The sequence below is a fragment of the Meriones unguiculatus genome, chromosome 10, assembly GCF_030254825.1.
Source record: "Meriones unguiculatus strain TT.TT164.6M chromosome 10, Bangor_MerUng_6.1, whole genome shotgun sequence".
Classification (NCBI taxonomy): domain Eukaryota; kingdom Metazoa; phylum Chordata; class Mammalia; order Rodentia; family Muridae; genus Meriones; species Meriones unguiculatus.
Window position 1 is genome coordinate 82,672,323 of NC_083358.1, and position 18,478 is coordinate 82,690,800.

At 45.2% G+C, this 18,478-nt stretch overlaps 1 protein-coding gene across 1 annotated transcript in view; it reads right to left on the reverse strand.

The window, feature by feature from the left end:
- Sec24d (SEC24 homolog D, COPII coat complex component) overlaps window positions 1-18,238 on the reverse strand; it is a 96,377-nt gene extending 78,139 nt beyond the window's left edge. Inside the window, exons 1-3 of the mRNA XM_060392798.1 lie at window positions 18,131-18,238; window positions 15,922-16,081; window positions 8,489-8,618 (exon numbers count right to left, since the gene is read on the reverse strand). Of these exons, the coding sequence (XP_060248781.1) occupies window positions 8,489-8,618; window positions 15,922-16,039 (248 nt within the window). The 5' untranslated portion in view covers window positions 16,040-16,081; window positions 18,131-18,238. The remainder of the gene's footprint in view (window positions 1-8,488; window positions 8,619-15,921; window positions 16,082-18,130) is intronic.
- Window positions 18,239-18,478: the final 240 nt, after the last annotated feature.

An 18,478-nucleotide genomic window follows, 5' to 3' on the forward strand; every position in this document is an offset into this window, starting at 1 on the left:
TTGGAGATAAGGCGCAAATATGATTTGAATATGTCCCATCCATAATTCTAGTGTTGTAATGTGACAGTATCCAGAGGAGCTCATCTAGTAAATGGGATGTGGTCTCCTTCCCAAGGCAAGTGGGGGGAACACTTGGTTCTTCCTCCAGTACTCAAGGCACTATTGGGTACAACCTTCATCAGATAGCAAGACTGCTAGGGCCTCCAGCTTGGACTCTGCAGTCTCCAAACTGGTGAGAAATAAATGACTGAATGCTTTTCAGAATGCCCAGTATCAGATTTCGGCTGCAGTGGCACCACAAAACAGACTAGAGAAGCAAATTATTCAAGATCTGATTGAAACAAAATCTGCATTTTAAACATTAATCCTGTAGAGAGGAGAAAAAAAAATCAAATCCTATAATTTCCATATTGAAAAACACTAAAGAGGGGCTGGAGAGACGGCTCAGTGGTTAGATGGGCGAGTTGCTCTTCCAGAGGACCCAGGTTTGGCTCCCAGCACCCACGTGACCATAACTACCACCATACACACAAAACAAACAAACAAACAAACAAACAAACAAATAAATAAATAAATAAAGACACTAAATAGAGGATGGGGATTTAGCCCAGTGGAAGAACACCTCCGTAGCATGTGCAAGGCCAAGGACTTAACCCCAGCACCACAAACAGGCAAACAAAGCCTGTTTTATTGTGATCACTCTTCTGTTTACCTGGGTCCAGTTTCTCAGTAGCTTCTCTTAAATTCAGTTTAGGAAGCTGGGTCTCCTTCATCCTCTAACTCACTATTTCTTGGTCAAAATAGATGGATTTCAACTGACTAGCTGTCACTTTCCCTTATGATGAGAACACTGACTTCTTAGAGTATAAAATTGAACAGATCAATCCTGCCTAGCAGTGCCTTATGTAGAAAACTTCAGAAGTGCTCGCAAGCGTCAAGAGAAACGTGACCAAAAGAACAAATGGCTAGGTATGAGTTTCAGATTTTATCACATAATTCTCTTGAAATAACAAGGTCTTTAAGATTTACTTTTTATTTTTTAAGATTTATTATTATTAATTGTGTGTATATTGAGGAGAGGATGTGCACATGAATGCAAGCGCCCACAGAGGTCAGAGGTGGGAGATCCCCCTGGAGCTGGGGTTACAGGCAGTTATAAGCCACCTGATGCGGTGCTGGGAATCAAACTCGGGTCCTCAAGAAGAGCAGTATGTGCTCTTAACCACTGAGCCATCTCTCCAGCCTTATTTGCCTTTATGTGTAGGAAGGTTTTTCCTGCACATGTGTATGCCCTATGCCTATGGAGATAAGAAGAGTGTTAGACGCCTAGACCTGGAGTTACAGATGGTAGTAAGCAACCTGTGTGCACTGGAAACCACACCTAGCTCCCCAGCAAGAGCAACAAGTCCTTTTTAACAACTGAGAAATCCCTCCAGCCTTGGCCTAAAATGTCACCAATGTAAAAAAAAAAATCATATACCTATTTAATATTTCAGTCAATACGGTCGCTCTGAGTTTGAATGGGCAGAAGCTCTGTGCCTGTGACTGAAACTCTACGTAAGAATGAATGAGGTGCTGTCGCCCACAAACACGGATGACACACAGTCAGCTATGAGGACACACTAGGGAGGATGAGGCACAGAATCATTACCTATAGGCCAGCTCTTACACAATAACTTCAAAAGGAAAAAGAAAGTTAATTTACACCTAGCAACTGGCTTTTTACTTAACTGTGTGTGTGTGTGTGTGTGTGTGTGTGTGTGTGTGTATAATTAAATCATACAATATTATATATAACATATTATATATGCAGTTAAGTAAACAATTATATGTATATAAAATACATGTGTATGTATGTATATAAAATACGTATGTATATAAAATAATAGGGGAGGTGGTTTGAATAAGAATGGCCCCCATCAATCTTCCTTTGGATCTCCTTCCCCTAACTGGGCTGCCTTGTCTGGCCTCAGTGAAAGAGGACACTCCTAGTTCTACAGTGACATAAGGTGCCAGGGTGGGTTGGTACCCATGGGGACCTCCACATTCTCTGAGAAGGAGAGGGGAGAATTGGGGGGAAGAGTTATGAGGGGAGACTCGGAGGAGAAGACAGGGGCTGCAATCAGGATGCGAAGTAAATAAATTAATAATTTAAAAAAAAAAAGAATGGCTCCATAGTCTCATATATTTGCTGCTTAGTCACCAGGGAGTGAAACTTTTTGATAGTATTAGAAGGATTGGGAGGTGTGGCCTTGTTGGAGGAAGTGTGTCACTGAGGGTGGGCTTTGAGTTTCAAAGCCCATGCCAGGCCCAGTCTGTCCCTCTGTCTCTCTATCTTTCTCTCTCCCCACCGCCCTGCCTCTCTTCTCTCTACCTGTGGATCAGGATGTAGCACTCTCAGCTACTGCTCCAGTGGTTACCTACTCACCACTGTGTTCCCTGACATGACGAAGATGGACTAAATTGTAAGTAAGGTCCCAGTTAAATACCTTCTTTTCTAAGAGTTGCCTTGATAGAGGTATCTTTTCACAGCAATAGAATAACGACTAAGACAGTAGGTGTCTATATAGCTTTTTAAAAGATCTTCAGTGTTATCTATCTCTCCTCGAACCCTTTCTTCTGCCCTGACCTCCCATCTACTCCCCCAATTAAATCTACCTCCCCCCCAATATTCTCTTACCTTTTTGACCTGTTAGTCTGTTTGACTGCCCTTCCTCCGTTATTCTCCCCTCAACACAAACACAATGGCCTCTTTCTGATTTCCTGGCTTCTACAAGTACTCCAATTACACATGCGCATCTACATACTCAAGCTAGCCTCCAAATATGAGAGAAAACACACAGCATTTGTCTCTCTGGGTCGGGGTGACCACACTCAGAATAATTATATCCAGTTCCATCTGTTTACCTAAATTTTTCATTTTTCTTTACACCTAAATATTGTCAGTCTGTACCTGTTTTGTATTTTCATTGCTCATTCCCCAATTGGTAGAGGTCTAAGATATTTCCATTTCTAGCTATTATGAATAGAGTGGCAATGAACACAGATGAGTAAGTGTCTCTGGAGTAGAATACAGAGTCCTTTGGACATATGTTTCAGTGGTATAGCCAGATCATTTGGTAGATCTACTTATTTCCAGCTCTTTGAAGAACCACCCATTGTTTTCCATAGTGGCTATAACAGTTTGCATTCCCACCAACAGTGAATAATGGTTGCTCTTTCCCCACTTACACTCCAGCATTTGTTTTCTTGATCTTAGGCAGTCTGGCTGAGGTAAAATGATGTCTCAAGGTATTTTAATTTACACTTACCTGATGGCTAGTTTCAGGTGTGAGTTACTGGTCAAGGAGGTTTCCAAAACAATACAAGCTATTCCTACTCCTGGCAAAGCTACTGCTCCACAACTTCATAGGAAGATCCTTTTGCTAAAGACACCACATACGGGAGTCACAGGACATGGAAAGATCAAGTTGACGCTAAACTGAAAGTTTCCTCCCTACTGCCTAGTGTTCATGGTCCTAGACGTTGCTATGCAGACTGCTAGGAGGAGGAGGAGGAGGAGGGAGAGACCCATCAACAGCCTTCAACTGGATTGACTCAGCTGTCAACCCAGTGAACTATAGTAATGATCAGCATGGCATAATAAACTCATGGATGTAATAGTGGCATGCATGTTATGGGGGAAACCAAGCACTTTTGCATTTAAAGCCTGCTCTACAGGAGGATATGAATGCCCAGTACTATAAATATGACCAAGAACCCATGGTCAGGGAACTCACATGCCAGAGCCTACTATTATTGCTTTGCTAAATGGATATAATATCAAAATGTCCTCTAAATATTTATCATTATGCCCATGGATCAGTTAGGCTCTCAGATATCATCAGAGAAGCCTCTTTTACAATGGTTACAGGTTAAATAGACTCACAATAAACCAATGTGTGAAAAAAAAAATGACTATGATGTACTCAGACCTAAATGGGACATCTGTATTATACCCATTCTCCTAAAGCTCAAGAGATCACTGAGGAGAAGGAAGAGGAGGAGGGGAGAAGGAAACAGAGAAGGAGGAGGAGAAGGAAGAAGAAATATTTTAAGAACCTAAAATTGTGGACTACTGAGAAACAGTGTTTTCTAGACATGACAGGTCCATTGCACACATGAACATATAACCGCTGTGGCTGCCTGCACAAGATCAAGACAAAATAGCAAGACCATCGTAAGTGAGGGATGGGCTCACAGGTCCTATTCATAGCTGAGGAGCTGTTTTCCTCAGAGAAGTGGGTCCATGCTCCAGTGAACAGCCCTACACACATGTACATAGTGAGAGCACTAACCGGACTCAGTGAGATAAAAACCAAGCAAACAAACACAAAGGGCAAATGAAGTCAGCAGGTCCTTAGGGTTCTGATAGGAGCTGAGGAGGATGATGAGGTGAATGTGTGGATCATAGTCTCAAAGAATAAATTAAAATCTTATTTTTTAAAACAATTTTTTTAAATGTAAAAGGCAGAAAAGATGCAAAGAAGAGAAGGGGGATGGAGGAAAGGAGAGGGGAAAGAGAAGGGCTGGAGAGGGAGGGAAGAAGAAGGTCATAAACACCTATTCTCTGACAGCCTCTGTCATTAGATTAGAGTGACTCATTCTCAAGAGCACTATGCCCTTTGCCTTTGCACTGCCGCATGTGTGTATAGAAACGTGTCCCTCGGGGCAGATAACAGACAACCTAGAAACCTATCCTGAAATATTACACTTTTCCCCTGACTGTTTCCTCTTTCAAACCTTCTTCTAACTTTTAGGTCAATATTTAAGTTGTATCAGGTTAAAAAAAAAATATATATATATATATATATGCAGGGGAAAGTAGAGGCCCTAATTGTGCTTCCTTGCAATCAGAGTCAAAGTAGACTCTGAAACTGAGCTTCCTGAGTCACCAGACCGGGGGAGGGCAACTCACGGATAGCAGCACAGATAGCAGCAAGTGGACTTTCTATCTGACGACATGTCACACTACACCCGGTAAAATGACTTTGAGAGCTGCTGACATGCGCTGAACCTGTGGACTGTAATGAGTAACGTGCGCTGTGCCATGTAGTTTGCATGCAAAAAATCCTCAAAACCATGTATCAGAGATGCAACTATGAGTGATACAGCGAAGACACACAGAGGTTACATTAGCACACATCAGTTAAGCAAAGTGTCACTGGATGATTTTCGCCACTATGCAGACAGTCCTGAGTGGAAGTGCCTACCACACACTCGGGCTGCCGGGGACATACAACTTGCTGTTCCTAGAACCCTGGTGAGCAAAAGAACACGCGGAGACGTCAAGCAAAGAGAAGAGAGTGCAACTAAAGAGATGCAGTGAAGTAGCTCCGTCAAGCAGCGACTGCTTAACACCAAGGTGAGTCACAACAGACGTCTCTCAGGACAAAACTCTGAACTAGTGATCGGTGCTGTGGGAAACTCCTGACCTAGTGTGGTCACTGCATCCCTACCCAGAACTCCGCACTGGCAGCGGGCAGACCTGTGAACCCCAGTGGCACCCCAAGCAGGTGAGTGATATGTTCTGGGGTGCTTACATTCAGATGCTGGAGTGTCACTCTGCCCCTGGAATTTTCCAGCTTCGTCATAACCTGCAGACCACACCATACGTGGGAGTAACAGGTCCACGAAGCACAAGATTAGAACTTGTTTGGCCAACAGCCCCCTAAGGCATGCCTGGCAAACATGCCCTGGACCCGGAGTCTCTACTCCTGGGATGCCAGGCCTCTGCTGGGCTCATGATGTTACTCCCAGAAGTGACAACACATCAGAAAGATCCTAGATCATTCAGACCGACACCAACGACCACATTTGTTCTCAATACCACTGCTTCCATCTTTGCATTTCTTTTCTAAAATCCTGAGAAGGCAGGGAGGGTGTTTATAGTAATGAACTGTGCTGGGTCTTCTTTCTTTTCCTTATGGATTGACAAATTACTTCCTTATGTTTCAAGTGAGGAATTACAGCCAAGGAATGTCACCATCACGCCAGGCTATTCTGCTGCTGAGGCAAAAGCTAGCTTGGGGTTTTCAGCATTTTCCTTTCTTTCTTTCTTTCTTTCTTTCTTTCTTTCTTTCTTTCTTTCTTTCTTTCTTTTCTTTTTTGTTTCCTTAGATATTTTTAAAAACTTAACATCATTTTTGACAATTCCATATATTTATACAATGCATTATGATCATATGACTTCTCTGTACTCCCTCTTATCTTTCTCTCATTCATGTTCATACCATTCTCTCCAGCTAACTTTCACAAGTTGGGGAGGGGCAGTGGGTGTTGCTGTTTTTCAATCACTCAACCAGATGATCATGGTGGGAGGCTAGTTACTTGAACATGGGCAACTCACCAAAAGCTACCTGACTGAAGATGGCATACCCACCCCCACCCCCTGGTAACCACTGGCTGCCAACAGCTCCTCAGGAAAAGGTGGGACGTCACGAGTGCCCCACAAAGTCATGACAGAATGTTGAGGGTGTCATTTGTATTGGTCACGTACGTGTTTCCACAGCTCCTGTGTGTTCATGGTCACACTGGTGACTGCATGGGCAGAAGACAGTTTCACAGCCCTCTTCCCCATCCTCTGGCTCTTACAACGTCTCCAACCCCTCTCCTGCACTTTTTGCTGAACCTAGGAAGGGGTGATGTCCCATTTCGGGCTGAGCACTCACAGCACTTGTTCTCAGGACTCCGCCCTGTTATGAGCCTCTGCACTATCAACCCCTGTAAAAAGAAGACTTCTGATCGGGGCTTTCCTGGGCCTGGCTCTGACTCTTTCTCAATGTATTTTAATAACACCAACACAAGCTGTGTTTCTTGGGCTGTTTATATAGCAGGCCTGCCAATTTATGGCAGCACCAGTCTAGGAATATAAATATAAATTTATATTTGTTATATATATATTTATATGAAGATACTAAAAAGTATTTTAGCTATATGGTCGTTTAGCAAAAACAATAATAGTAGATTATGCCACAGAGTGACCTTGCCAGGAACAGGCTTTTAATCAGGTTTTTACAGTAGCGGCCATGAAATCCCTTGCAGGCTGGGCTTCAAATCCAATCAAAAACCTATTGGTTCTCCCAGTAGCAGGCATGTCACTATGCACAAGAGGGTATATCTTGCCTGGCATTGGCAGGACAATATACAGGATCCACAGCTACAAAGACCCCTCTTGGATTTCTGAGGCAGAGTTTTTACTCTGCAGCCCAGGCTGGCCTAGAGCTGTATCTCCCAGGCTGGCTTTGAACTCATGACAATCCCCTCCCCCTGGCCTTAGTCTTCCAGAGTGCTGGATACAAACAAGTATATGCCACTGTACCCACTGGTCCTCAGCACTGTGCTCCCTTCTTGCCCATCCATCATGCTTTGGAGACTTAAAGGCAATAAGGTCAGGTCACAATGAGACCTTTGGCTCCTTGCTTTGTGCTCAAACCACAGGCATGCTCACAAATTAAGCTCTGTCTTTTGTTTCTCTTTTCTCCCGAGTGAAGCTACTCTGTAATCCCATAGCTACATCTTGCTGGTAGTTACCACAACAAACAAAATCCAGGAGTGTCACACTCAAACGCCCCACAAGAGCCTTAGCTGCTGATTTCAAAATCTCTCTCTTCTTATTACCAGGAGAGACAGCCTTCCTCCAAGGCATGGGTTCACAGTAAAGACTTACTCCTGTGCCCTTCCTCGGCTCCACCTGACATCCTGGGAAAGGAACTGGGAAGTGGGGCCTCTGGGCCACCCTTGGGGCAGTTCCAAGGTAAAAACAACTAGGCGCTGCACTCTGGCTGGTGGCTACAGCTAGTGGGATAAATAACATTGGGAATTCCAAGCCTTGAGGTGTGCTGGCTCCATCCCAGGTGACAGTCCCTTATGGGTCACAGACTACATATCTCAGGCACATCATTCTTGGCCTGCCTCTGACTTCCTCTTTCTCAATTTATTATTACAAACAAACACAGGCTGTATTTTTTGAGCTGTTTGTACAGCAGGCCTGCCAATTAAGAGTCCCTTGCTGGCATATGCATGCCTTCCCTATCAAACGCTCAGACTCTACCACTGGCCTCAGTCTGACTTCATCTTAAGCTTTTATTAAGCATTTCCTAGAAATGAGCTCCAGTCTGCGGGACATCTCTGGAGAAGAGAATGACTTAGTTTTCTTTTAGTGTTTTGTGTTGGTCTGAAACAGGATCTCACTATACAGCTTTGACTGGCCTGGAACTTGTAACGTAGATCACGCTGGCCTCAAGCTCAGAGATCTGCCTACTTCTGCCTCTCCGGTGCTGGGATTAAAGGCACATGTCGCCATTCCTAGCATGATCTAATGTTTTTTGAGACATGAAAGTCACAAAGAGATTAAACTTTCAACCAAGAAAGCACAGAAGTTTAGAAATTACTTTGGAAGAGTATTTTAGGGCACATTCAAATGACGACTGAAATACACTTAGCTCACCTTTGGGGAGGATGGCCGGGGGCATGGGCTCCATTGGGGCCAAATTGTGGGGGTCCAGGAGGTAAAGGGCCTGGAGGCAACAGCCCTGGAGGAGCAGCAGCTCCCAAAGGCCCGGATGGCTTCACCATGCCTGTAACAGATGGGAACAGAGTTATGGGCCCGTTAAAGTGCAAAGAGAGATAACACAAAGGTGGAAGATTGACAACAAAAAGAGTAAAGAGAGAGGGAGGCCAATGGCTATGACACAAGGCTCCTCCAACCTCCCTTAACCACTCTCTCCAGGGTAGCTACAGTTACTCAGTAATAATAATTGTAAAAGAATAAAAACGGTGATGGAGGTACCTTTACAGAACACAGTATCCCACAAGCACTAGAGCACACAAGGAAAACCAAGAAGAAATGTAAAGTGGAAATACAATAAGTAGCTCAAATCAAAAAGCAGGCTCGTAGACCATCAGCAATGTATACAGGACAAGCCCCTGACAGTGTCTTTGGGGAGCAGGCTGTTACTCCAGCAAAGTCCTGAGACAGGTATGAGGTGTTTAACATGTCACACTCGGAGAATGTGGGAATCACACACGACGACATGCTCCTTGCAGCAACTACTTCCTCACAGTAGCTCCTCAGAGGGTGTCTCGGGGTTTCTATTGCTGTGACAAAACACCATGACTGAAAATCAAGTCGGGGAGGAAAGGGTTTGTTTGGCTGATACCTCCATGTCACTGTGTCACTGGAGGAAGTCAGGACAGGAACTCAAACAGAACCTGGGGGCAATGTATGCAGAGGCAAGGGATGACTACTGCTTACCAGCTTGCTCCCCACATCCCTCCCCGACTTGGTCAGCCTGCTTTTTCACAGAACCCAGGATTACCAGCCCAGTGACAGCACCACCCACAATGGGCTGGGCTTGATCCATCAATCACTGATTAAAAAAATCCAGCAAATTCTACAGCTGGATTTTTTTTAATTTAATGAATTATTTACTTCAATTTATTCACTTTGTATCCCCACTGCCGACCCTTCCCTCATCTCCTCCCAGTCCCACTCACCCTCCTCTTCTTCCCCCATACCTTTTCCCTAGTCCCCTGATCGGGGAGGTCCTCCTCCCCTTCTATCTGACCCTCGCCTCTCAGGTCTCATCAAGGCGGCTACAGCTGATCTTATGAGGGCATTTTCTCACCTGAGGTTCCCCCTTTTAGATAACTCCAGCATGTATTAAGTTTACACAAAACTACCTCCCCGGAGAGCCTTAAGGTTTCTCTCTGGAGCTTTCAGCTTTTCTCTTTCCTTCTAGAGCGAAGGTGGCAGAGGAGAACCCGGGCCTTGTTGGTACTACCTACAGTTGCCCAGGACTGGGCATGAAGCTTTCTCTGAGGACCCGTTTCCTCTTCGTAAAATCGAAATGAAATCTACTCTATCCAGGCTGCTCACTTGACCTTTGGCCCTCCCCTCCTTGTGCCCCCGTGACCTCCAAGCTGCCTGTGTGCCCCTCCATTATACCTGGTGTCGGCATTCATAGGGACTTCTGTCTCCTTCCTCCTGCACGTCATGGCTGCACGTGAACACACACACACACACACACACACACACACACACACACACACAAGGGAAATGATGGCATGAGCTGCTGTCACCCAGAAAGACCTTCTCAGACTGTCACTGTACCTTCTTGAAAGAGTTTTCATGTCCTTGGAAAAGCTAACACACGTGACAGGTGGTTACAGACTGAAATGCCTACCAAGACTCCTCTTCAAGCAAGAGTCCTTGAACTGAAGACTGTCTGCGCTGAGGACTGAGTGCAGGACCCCACATGTGAAGCAAGCCCCCAGTTAATAGCCCAAGCTGTAGCCCAGCTCTTTTTTATATTTTATCATTTTAAAACATAATCTCATTAGATTGACTAGGCTGCCTTTGAACTTGCTCTTCGATCCAGGCAGACTCTAAACTCCAGGCTCTCTGCCTTCATCTCCTAAGCAGATGGGGTCACTGGCCCACACCACAGCCTGACATGAGGAATGCTGTATATTAAACTTACAGTCAAAGTTCTATTTGAAAATTTCCATATAGGACAAAAAATAAGTATTATCATTTAATTTTAACTGATAAAATATATATTAATGTCATACCACGTGATATATAGTCTGTGATATTAACAGGCTATATATACACATATATGATGTGTGTGTATTCATATGTATACATAACACACATACACACATATATAAATACTTAGCATCTTGAGGGTAAAGCAACTGAAGAGTGTTTCAGATGAAATACCACGTTTAGGGTGAAGCAACTAAAGCCTTTTTCTACAGCCATTCGAGAAACACAGCACCTACAGGGCACCTCTTTGGGCCTCCTATGCCACCCTGCACCAGAGCCCACTGCACCAGACCTCCCACTAACCAAATCCCCTATCGTCCTGCCACTCTGCCAGCTTCTAAAAACCAGCATCCAATTCTCAACATCTATAAGGTCAACTTTTTTAGCTTCCACATATGACTCAGATCATGTAGTACTTTTCCTTTTGTGAATTAAAAAAAAAAAAAAAAGGAACCTTTTCTAACACTACATTTTTAGATGCCGTTCAGAAACATAAGGAAACCATGAGGCATGCAGCCACACCTACTGGGTTTGAACTCCTTCCCGACCACCCTGAGAAGCTACGACTGACAAGACACTGTCTTTCAGAGCCATGAATTTTTTTACCCTGTGTCATAGCTATAATCTCCCGGCTGTCCAAGACTGCTCTGAGAATTAAGTGAGGCAAGAGGTATGGGAATGCCCTTGCTCGGTCAAAGGCCCCGATTTCCTTTTCAATTTCCTTTTTTTTTTTTTTTTTTTAGGGCTTGTGGTTTAATAAAACATATAGACTATAATTAAGACCACACCGTGTTTTTATTTTTAAGATGTTGTTTTGGAAAAAAGTCGAAACCACAGAGCTATCACCAGGATATTTTGGGGTTAAATAATTACTGTGCAGCAGAAGCCAAACAGCCTCACCTTCGAGTAAGCGGGTGTCATAGGTCCTATTGCTACCAGAAACACTGGGACTAAAAGCAACTTGGAGAAGAAAGAGTTTCATTCATCTTACAACTCTCAGGTCCTGTTTTATCATGGAGGGAAGTCAAGGCTGGCACTCAAGGCAAGGACCCAGAGGCAGGAACTGAGACAGAGGCCAGGAAGGAATGTGGATTACTGGCCTGTTCCCCATACCTTGCTCAGCCTGCTTCTTTTACAACTCAGGACCACCTGGCCAGCGGTAGCACCACCTGCAGTGGCCGGGCCCTACCCCATCACTAATCATTATTATTATTTTTTTAAATGCCCTACAGACCAATATGATGGAGGCATTTTCTCAAACGCAGTAAGAGCATTTATGGAGGACAAAACCATGTAAGAAATGGTAACCCTGCCAGGTGACAAGAGTTACACAGTGCCAAGGGTCCCCTAACCCTTTCTGGAGAGAACAGCCTGAGGTGCACCTTCAGGACAGTGACTTCTTATACTATGTGATATGGAATTCTAGCCAGCAACGGAGCCTGACCATTGGTCTGAGAGAGTGTGGCCTAATCAGGGGCTGGCAAAGAGTCGGGTGGACACAGCGTGGGAGTAAAGTGACAAGAACAGAAATCACCATCCAGATTGGTTGGATTCAAACTACAAAGTCTGGTGTGTCATTTGGACTCCATCCCCAGGGCAAAGGGAAGTCAGTATCACAGTGGCCTGCAGAGTCACGGTATCTGAGGGGCCACGCAGATGGCACTGTCAAAAGTGACCAGACACAAAGACAACCAGGTGCTTCAGAGCACTTAAGAGGGAAGAAAATCCACAGCAGGAGAAAGAACTATGCTCATGTGTAAAGTAACTTTTATTCACCTGATACAATTGTTGTCTCAGAGGCTGACTGCCTCCTCCTGCTAACCTAGGCCTAGTTCTGGAAGCTTCTAGCCTCCATACAATGTAACCTAGGCCTCAAATGTTTCAGCCTCTGAGACTTACTGCTTACTAAGCTCACCCTTGCTTGTTCTTACTGAGCTGGCTGGCTCCACTCAGCTGTTCTGGCTCAAACTCCTCTCCCAGCTCATTTATTCAATCTGCTCTAATCTCCTCGCACCTCATTCTCTGGCTCGTTCCATCTTCACCTTGGTTCCCTCTCTGCAACCTGTCTCTCGATTACTGTCCCAGTGAAAACTGCTTCCTCTCTCTACATATATTGCCCTTTAAGTAGCTTCCCTTTCCTCTCTCATCTCATGAGAGTTGGATGTATTCTATTCTGTCAACTTTTTCTCTAATTTGTCACTGTTTCTGCCACTCAATTAAGCATCACTTTCAAACATGGATGCTTCCTTCTAAAAACTAACTTTGCCTTCACTATTTGGAATTAAAGGCATGTACCACCACACCTGGACCTGAGCTTTTCTTTACCTAGAACTTGCTCTATACCAGGCTGGCCTTGAACTCAGATCCCTTTGCCTCTGTCTCATGGATTAAAGGGTGTGTTTGTATTCCAGCTGGATCCCACAGACCTAGAAAGTCTTTGGATGTGATCTCTTGCCAGAACAGCCATGTTCTGAATTAACATTCCTCTACACTATGCCACAGGAAATTATCAAAACCACCTTTAACATGGCAGCAAGTATTATATGATTGGTTTACTGCACAAGAGTATCAGGCTCCACCAAGCTGGCTGTCATACAGTTCTGAGGTAGAAACATAGACTCTCCATTTCCTAGGGTCCTCTACAATTTGTTTTTTTCTATGCAAAGCATACTTTTTTGAGGAACTATGGCCAGCTCTGTGGCACAGGTTGTCCTTTTAGCCTAGAAGGAAGTGATTTTTTCTTTGATAGAATAGTCCTGTGTGGGGTGTGTGTCTTTGTAGACTGGATAAGAAGTTCCTAAGTCCAGGACTCCAGCTTTCTCTGTTTGTCTCTTGACAGCCACTAACAAATCCCTTTCCATTACAAGGGATTCTGTTATCACCAAAAAGATTCTAATCAAAATGACACCACAGAAAAGTGGGCCTTAAGTTGAACCACTTCTAATAAAGGAAAACAAAAATCAACGAATATTTGTGGGGAAAATCTTCATCTAAAACAAACAAAAGCCCCCTGTCATAAATGTGAATATTAATGGCCAGTGCTCCCAAAGCCCTGAGCTCATGGTATCGTAGTACCCCATCTTGACCCCCCTTCCAGAACAGAAACACCCTGGCCTCTCTGCTTCCAGCCCCAGATGAAAGGGCACTTGGAAAGGTGAGGATATTTTGGTTTACTAAACCTCTCAGAGGAAGAAGGAGGGTCCACTGGAATCAGGTGAACACAGACCATGGATGCTGCTAAATGCACAGAGTATCCACTTAACACACACACACACACACACACACACACACACACACACACACAAGAGAGAGAAACACACAGAGAAGGAGACAGAGAAAGCATGTAAATGAGTTGGTGCCAGATGTTAAGAATGCTAAGATTTAGAAACCCTGCCCCCAACACAGTACACCCACCCCTCCTTTCTCCTCCACACCTTCTAATATGCACTGTAGCTCTTTCTCACTGGAGTGTGACCCTTTCCAGTGTAAACCACTTTAGTGAACCCTTGATATGGCCCCATTACTCTGCACTTTAAGGACACCTCCCACATCTCACATGCTGAGTGTCTACTGCACAGCAGCAAGCTACCTTCCTACCTGGTCAACTCTCACTCGCCTTTCAGGTCGTTCCTCTAAGAGGATGCTCTGACCGTGGCCCCATTTCAGAGCTGGGTATTTCGCTCCCACGTGCTTCCCACCGTCCACGTCCTTTGTCAAGTTGCTTACTGTATTGTTTTCAACATAAGTAATATATGGACTGACATTGAGATTATTATATTTTTTTTTATGACAAGTGATTTGCTCACTCAATAACTCTGTTAAATTTGTTACTACATAACACAAAAACTACAAAAATACAATCAGTGGGTGCTGGTAGAGATATAATTGGTGCAAAACTCAAAGCAAGATTCAGTGCTGGCTCTTCTGGTAGAACAGACACTTCAAAAAGCCACGGTTAGGTTGTCTGTCAGAAGATCACATACCGTGTGTGTGTGTGTGTGTGTGTGTGTGTGTGTGTGTGTGTGTAAATGTTTGTGAGTTGGTAATGGGGAAGGGAACCCAGAGCCCCATTCACACTAGGAAGCGCTCTATCACTTAGCCCACTCCACCTAGTAAAATAGTGTGGAAATTGGTTTAAAGTCCAGCACAGCGTCAGGAGATAAAGCATGGGAAAAGATGTATAAGTAAGCCGGGGAAACACTGGTCAGAGTTGCCTCTTAAAATCTGAAGGAGTGTGAGATAGACAGTGTGAACACAAAATAGAGGACCACCATCTTTCTGGTAGAGCAGAGTGCTAACCAGGTACTGAGTATTAAGCCAGCACTCCAGTGACAGTGCGTTTGGTATCCACAGAATAATAAATAAGGGTGCGGGTGAACTGCAAAGAAGAAAACCGGTAAGACAATGAAGGCCTGAGAAACTTAATGTATAAAGTGAAGCGATGGGAAGTCATAAAAGATCTTAAACCAAGTGATTCATGTGTTACACAAAATTTGTCCAATTCGAGAGCTGACGCTCTGGCAAAAGCCAGTCCCAGACAGAAGCCTAAGGGTTAAGAGACTATTTGCAACCTGGATAAGAGATGGACTAAACCAATCAAAAACAGTAACAGGATGGTAGGAAGGAGGGAGATGGGAAAGATGTTTGTGACTGCTCAGTACAAAACTGGAGACAGGTAGGTGGTACAACTATGCAGGTAAAAACCTCAGAGATATAAGACAAAAAAATTCAAAAACCTAAAAATAAACTTTTGGGAAACTAACTAGATCAGACTAGGTGAAAGAGAGAGAAGATTCTTCTGTTTTGATTTTGGAGTTTTCACTTGTTTCTTTGAGACCGGGTCCCAGATAGGCAAGACTGGCCTTGCACTTGCTGTCTAGCTAATGCTGGTCTTGAACTGCTTACCTTCCTGCCTCCCTCTTTTGAGTGGCAAGCTTACAGGCATATGCTACCACAACTAGCTTGTCTTCGTTTTGTAATAATGAAAAGTTTGAGTATCGATTCTAAGTCAGTGATGCTCCTATGTGTTGTGGAGTATCAGTAAAAAGTAGGCTTTGATGGAAGAAAACAAATTGTTCTAAGTGTGAGTATGCTATGTCTAAAAGCACACAGGTGAACAGCAGAAAACACTGGTCCAGGCATAGGAAAGACTTCTGGGATGAAGAAGTAGATCTAAGAGCTATGTGTACTTCACGTGTCTTGCTGTAACAGCCTCTTCAGATGATGCTGTTATGTCCAACCATGGCCTCAGTTAATGACCAGCAACTAACATCCCATGTCTCTAAGCCTGAGGAATGAGTAATCATATACAAGCGAAAGTAGCAATTTACCTGCTGGAGGAGTTACAAGGGATGGATCCCCATAGTGCCCGTAATGAGGGGGAGAAAGGCCCATTCCAGGCTGGGACTGGGAATAGGGGGGTGTCGCCACATAACCTTGTTGGCTCATTATGAAAATATCATTCCAGAGGAGAGCTACTGCAGAAGAACCCTGCAAGAGTAAAAACAAGAAGTTAGCAATAGGATTTTAGACACTTTACGCTACTAAAGACATACACACAATCAAGAAACATTTAGGACGGCTGGAAGAAAAGCAAAAGTGCCCATTCGGGAAGCATCTTCATTTTATACAGCACTGAGCATCATACCATTATCCCCGGGACACAGCTTAAGATGACTCTGGAATTCAGTGGCATCACTTAAGTAGTCCCAGGAAATTTCTCAGGCACAAATCTGAATAGTAATTTTGAGCCACTTTTTCCCTGGGAAGCCTGCATTGCTTCCTACAGTCTCTCATTAGCATCCCCACCGGTCTGTGTCTTGGTTTCCATGGCTGCATTTTGAGAGCACACCATGCTATATTCAAGGGACTGACCACCACGTCAACGAGTGGTCTGCAGAACAGAAGTTTCATGACTTGGATCTTTCTGGTGCCCTTCTAATTAGTCATCTTAATCTGTAGTTAGGACAAGCAAAAGTCCAACAAATATAACCCAGCATAGCCTTTGTGATAATAGCCTTTGCGAGTCATAATTTGACAAGCCAGTGGCAGCGCCAACCATTTCGGCGGAAGATGCTAGGGCTTCTGATGTAGATGGTGTCGTGCCTCTAAGAGCATAAGCACCTATATTTAAGGAACTATGAAAAAAGTTCTCATAAGTAGGTAGTTATACACAATCACAAATATAACAGTCCCATCTTGGGTCTATTCAGAGCCCAAATACCAATTAGCTTTATACTTATACTTCTGGATTTTGATAAAACAAATATATCCTAGAGAGGATTCTTTTAAAGACATTTCTTTTTATTTGGTTGGTTGGTTGGGTTTTCTTTTCCCCTGGCTGTTGTGGAATTTACTCTGTAGACCAGGCTGGCCTGGAACTCAGAGATCTGTATGACTCTGTCTCCCTAGTGCTAGAATTAAAGGTTGTGCCACCACCACTCCTGTCTTCTAAAAATCTTTTTAACAAGACAGGGGATGCTCTCTGAATCCAGGCAAAAGAAGTAGGATTTCATTTCCTATCTGCCAATGCATAGCCTCTGTGACAGCGCAAGCTGAAGAGGCTCTCTGGGCCCCAGTTTTCTGGTTTAGAAAATGAAGTGTCCAACGGCCATATCAGTTGTGAAACACTTATTCTCAAGTTTCTTTCCAGTCTCTCCACCAGGCATCTGTGTACCTCTCCTTTCATTTCTCGTTGCTGCTTTTTAAGGTAAAGAATAGTAATAGATGAGATCTGTCTTTATTCTGGAAATGGCATGCAAATCAAAAATATGAAGGTTAACATTCACGATTTAGCTTTGCTTCCATATTAAACCTCAAGCTTCTGAGTAACAACCAAGAAAAAAAAAAGTAAATTATGAGGTCACTGCCTTCTTAAGAGAGGACAGAAAGGCAGACAAAGGTCTCCAGTCCACTGTGTTCCTGACAACACTTTCCCTCCTCCCACTGCGCATAGGGAGACGTGGCAGCTCGCTTGGCCCCATCCAGCCCAGCGCTCTCAGAAGCCCAAACCGGCACACCCACGCAGCAGCTGCGGGAGGGAAGCCGGGCAGCGATGCTCACCGAAAAGAACGGGAAGCAGCCCGGCCCTCTTCCCTGGTCCTGGGAGGAATTCGCTTCCTCACCCTACTCTGCCACGTCAAACTTCCTCACCCAGAACACCAAGTTGCAGAAACCTGACTCAGCTGCAAGCGGCGACATGGCAGAAAGCCACTTGGCACGAACCGGCCTCCGATCCAAACCCAGAGCGCTCGGATTCCACAAAGCCACCCTCCCCTGTCCACTGTCACCCGAGACAAGTTCATCTCTCCCTCTAATGATGTCCCGAAGCTGAACGCTGTAGTTGAGATTTTTTTCCCCCTCGGAATATTTCCAACCCTCCCGTCCTCCGGGAACCAGAGAACCAAGTTTGATGGGAAGAGTCGCGGCGCAGCCGCGTGTGGACGCTCGGATCGCCAGCCGCGCCGGGAGCCCGCCAGACCTGCGGCTCCCCAACCTCCCTACCCCGGTCCCCAGCGCTGCGCCCCGCATCTGCCTTACCTGCTCTGCACGCTCCGCGCCCCACGCTCCGCGCCGCCGCGGCCAAGTCGCTCTGGGCTGCGAGTGCCACGTCAGGCGCCCGGCCGCGCGTGCGCGCGCGCTGCCCCCGCTCGCTCCCGCGGCGCGCACCGGCGGGGGCGGGGCCGCGCCTCCCGCTGTGGCCTCGCCCCTCTTTCCGGGTCTTTTCCTCTAGGCTTTTCCTCCTCGAGGCCCCGCCTCCCCCGACTTGTCAGAGCTCATTGGGTGTCGTTCCTCCGGGGCCCGCGGGAGGGACGGCGGGTGAGGAGGGCGCGCTCCGTGTTCAACAGGTGGCACCGAACTGCCGCGCTGCGCCAGCCTGGGGAAGGG